This window comes from Notothenia coriiceps, unplaced genomic scaffold (assembly GCF_000735185.1).
Source record: "Notothenia coriiceps isolate Sejong01 unplaced genomic scaffold, NC01 NC01_scaffold00021773, whole genome shotgun sequence".
Lineage (NCBI taxonomy): Eukaryota > Metazoa > Chordata > Actinopteri > Perciformes > Nototheniidae > Notothenia > Notothenia coriiceps.
Window position 1 is genome coordinate 23,661 of NW_011354474.1, and position 3,605 is coordinate 27,265.

Sequence of the window (3,605 nt, forward strand, 5' to 3'; positions counted from 1 at the left end):
AGGGAGGGACTAAACACAGGGAAACGACGCAAGTGAGGGAAGCAAGGATTTAATTTAACCGACCTGAGACGGGGCCTATGTGCTGCAGGGAGGTGGATGCACAACGCGCCCAGGAACGAACGCTAGCTCCGGTCCTTTTCCTGTTAGGGAAACTGTGGACTCGATGTCCTGACAGGCTGGAGTTTGTGCAACCTGCACAAACACAAGCTCACCATGATCAAAAAAATTGTGAAATGCAATGTAAAATTACAGAAAAAATACAAACTACTACCGCGGATTGAGCAGAGAACGAGTACGAGAAAGTTGCTCCCCCATGTGACGTAATATGACGCGTTTGACGTATGACGTTAAAAAAAAAGCTTTTAGGTCTTTTTTTTTTAGAAGCAGAGCTCAAAACGGCTCCTTTCCCTCTGAATTCCTGCCCTTATGTCTCGTAAAACATATCAAATCCTGCATTAACTTTTTTTAATTGTAATTTTCAGGCAAGGTTAAGCATAAATGTAGTAAAAAACCTGCAAGTTGCTCTTTAAGTGCTAAAATCAACAGCAGTTCCAACCACAAGACACATTTGGAAGTGAAACTGGTAATTAAAAGAGGCATAAGAAAACAGATGGCTCTGTTTTTACTCACTCCAACTCTGGGTATTTTAAAGAGTGTTGCTGAGAGCTAAAGTACCAACACTCCCGCCTATTTTCATCACCCTGTGTGTTGTCCCCATTACAACAATGACACACTCGTGCGGCTGCCTAAAAATCACATCTGCTGCTAAATGCACATACATACACAACCTGAGAATCTCCCACTGTCAGTGTCCATTAGGCGTAAGTAAAGCGCGCTGTCTCTGCGTCACATTTCAAACCAGCATTGTGACTAAGTCTGTTCCTGAGGCTACTGTACTGCTGCCTACACTGGTGAATGGCGTCACGCTTGATACAAACACAAACCGCCATTAAAAAAGAAAAACAACAATAAAGACCAACAACCCGGAAGCCATAACACCCACATCTCCCACTGTCAGTGATTAAGCTTGGAAGGATATCTGCCGTCCGTGCTTGTCGACGGGTCTGCGATGGGGGGAGTTGATGCGGTTGCGGTCCCGGTGGACCCTCTCCACCAGCCCGTGGTGGCGGGTCCCTCTGACAGAGTCCAATCCTGACGGAAAGCCCCCCTGAAAAGAGAAATCACATGATTTACAGTTTAGTTTACAACAGACAGAGAGGAGTATTGGAAAATATCTTTAAATATGTTAAAATGTTATTTAAATCAGTTGTAACTGAATGTTATCACTTAGTCCAATTTGTTCAAAACCAAAATGTCCTTTGTGTTCATGCCCTTATTAAAGCCTCAGCTGAAGGCCAAAAGCCTTTGTTTCTTATAAAGCTTGTCATGTGAGGACTGCTTCATGGGTTTTTGGGGGGTTTTTGGATCACGCTGGCTCTTCAAACACAAATGTTGAAAAGAGGTGCTGCAGCACAGGCAGTAAGAGAAAATGTTTTTGTGACCTCAGAGCTCAAGACATTAAGTACTCTACAATCATGAATTGAATATAGGTTATCAAAAGGTTATCATCAGGTGGAATCTAGAAGCCCTTTAGTTTGTTGAGATTTGCTCCCATAACAGAAAGTGAATGGACTCTACAATTGACACTTCTCTCCCTCCATGTGGGGATTGATTTGTGGTCCTGACCCCGGTGTTGCAATTACTGCTCTACCTCAAAGGGCCATTCTTCAGTATAACAAGGCCACTTTCACCCGGACCCTCTGTGTCCTAGCATAACCCACTCCGCTGAGAGCTGACAGATGCAGGCCCAGGAGCTCCTCTGAAGGAGAGCTGAAAACGACTGCACTGATCTTACATTCCATCTTTTTTTCTAGTGAGCAGCTGAATAATTTAACGCTCTGAGGAGAGGCTTGTTTGCGCTTCTGAAGGTCCAGCAAAGCTCAGAGTGGGCGCCTTGAGGATGAGCTAACGGTGCTGCAAGATTAATCATACCATTGCATATGCATTTTTAATAACCTTTTATCTCATAAAAAAGGCAAACATTTGCATTATATTAGTTTCAACTCTATAAAAAATAAGAAGGCATTGCTTATTTTGAATCCATAAATATCCAGATCACCAGTTAGCTTTTATTTTGAGTTTAGGAGAATTAATCTCTACTATTTTATTTAATATTGATAAATCATGATCTGGCTTTAATATAAGAATAATTTATTAATGTTATGATATACAATATATGTATATTATAATTTGATTTTTGAGGCTCAGGGTCCCATGACAAAACCTTCCTTTAATGGGTGCTGTGGTGTACAGTTTAACAGTTTGGGAGCCACTGGACTAGAAAACATTGGAGCTGATGGTAATTGTCATCAGGCCTTGAAAAACCCTGAATGAGGACCTTGATTTTAATAGATTCTAAAGGGAGAGATGGTTTTAAAATAAGAAATATTCAGATTGACTTCAGAAAGCCTTGTGCCTAAAGGAAAGCATTTGAGGACATTAGCACAAAATGAACTGCAATGATTTAATTTCTAGCACCAGCACATCTACAAGGCTTTGTTCAGACTGACAATGTAAGAAAAAAAGCCGCCTCCTCAATTTTTTTTATCGCAATGATTTGTTGGCACACAGCTGGGGTGCTGATGCAGAGCACTCGGAATTTTTTTCTTAAAAGCAGCAGGTCCACCCCACAAAAAAAGTGTTTAACCTCGCTCCACTTTTTGAGCGCATAGTCCATTACTTCCCCATGTTTTTTTGTTTTATATTTGCAACAAAGGCCAGACAACTGTTATTCTGTGGTCTGAAAGAATCAGAGAGGAACATTAGTGGTGACGCGCTTTCACTCAAAATGACCATTTACTCATTTTTCAACTTGAGGGACACAATTGTGTGCTTTCTGACTCAACGCACCTTAAGAAACCATTGAACACTGATTGGACACAACCAGTGTTGGGACTAACGCATTACAAACCAACGCGTTACAGTAACGCAACTACCTTTTGCGGTAACTAATAACGTTACTAGTTACCTATTCCCATTCAGTAACGCCGTTATAGTTACTGTGATTTAAATGGGTGCGTTACTGCGTTACATTATGTGTTCCAATTGAACCGAATCTCCCTGTGGATGTAACTTACAGGTGAATACAGTGATGTCCTCTCACAGTACCATGGAAAAGTGAAAGTGACCAGAGAAGAGTGATGATTGGTTAACGCGGGGTAACATTTCAGGGTAAATTACTAGTTACTTTGTTAGTTACTAAATTATAAAAGTAACTAGTAACAAGTTACTTTACTTTAAAAAATAATAACAATAAAAATACAAGTTTTTGTGTTGTTCTGTGTCACAGTAAGAGAAAAGACAACTCCCCACATGTACATTACTTAGGTGCTTCAGGAGATTGGCATTGCTGTTTTTCGATGTGGACAATGCTTTCTGTCCTGCACACAGTTTACATTTTACCGTAATATTTTTTGCGTCCTTTATCCCCACAAATTGAAAATAGTGGTTATATTTCCAAGTTGGAAATGCGCTGCTGCTCTCGCTGATACTTGCATCTGCCATTGTGTGTGTGTGTGCTGGTGGTGAGCGTTGCCGCGTGTCTG

General features: G+C 41.0%; 1 protein-coding gene across 1 annotated transcript in view; it reads right to left on the minus strand.

The window, feature by feature from the left end:
• LOC104953471 (CREB-regulated transcription coactivator 1-like) overlaps positions 1–1,862 on the minus strand; it is a 19,348-nt gene extending 17,486 nt beyond the window's left edge. The window contains exons 1-2 of the mRNA XM_010780422.1: positions 1,798–1,862; positions 1,040–1,235 (exon numbers count right to left, since the gene is read on the minus strand). Coding sequence (XP_010778724.1) covers positions 1,040–1,235; positions 1,798–1,862 — 261 coding nt within the window. The remainder of the gene's footprint in view (positions 1–1,039; positions 1,236–1,797) is intronic.
• Positions 1,863–3,605: the final 1,743 nt, after the last annotated feature.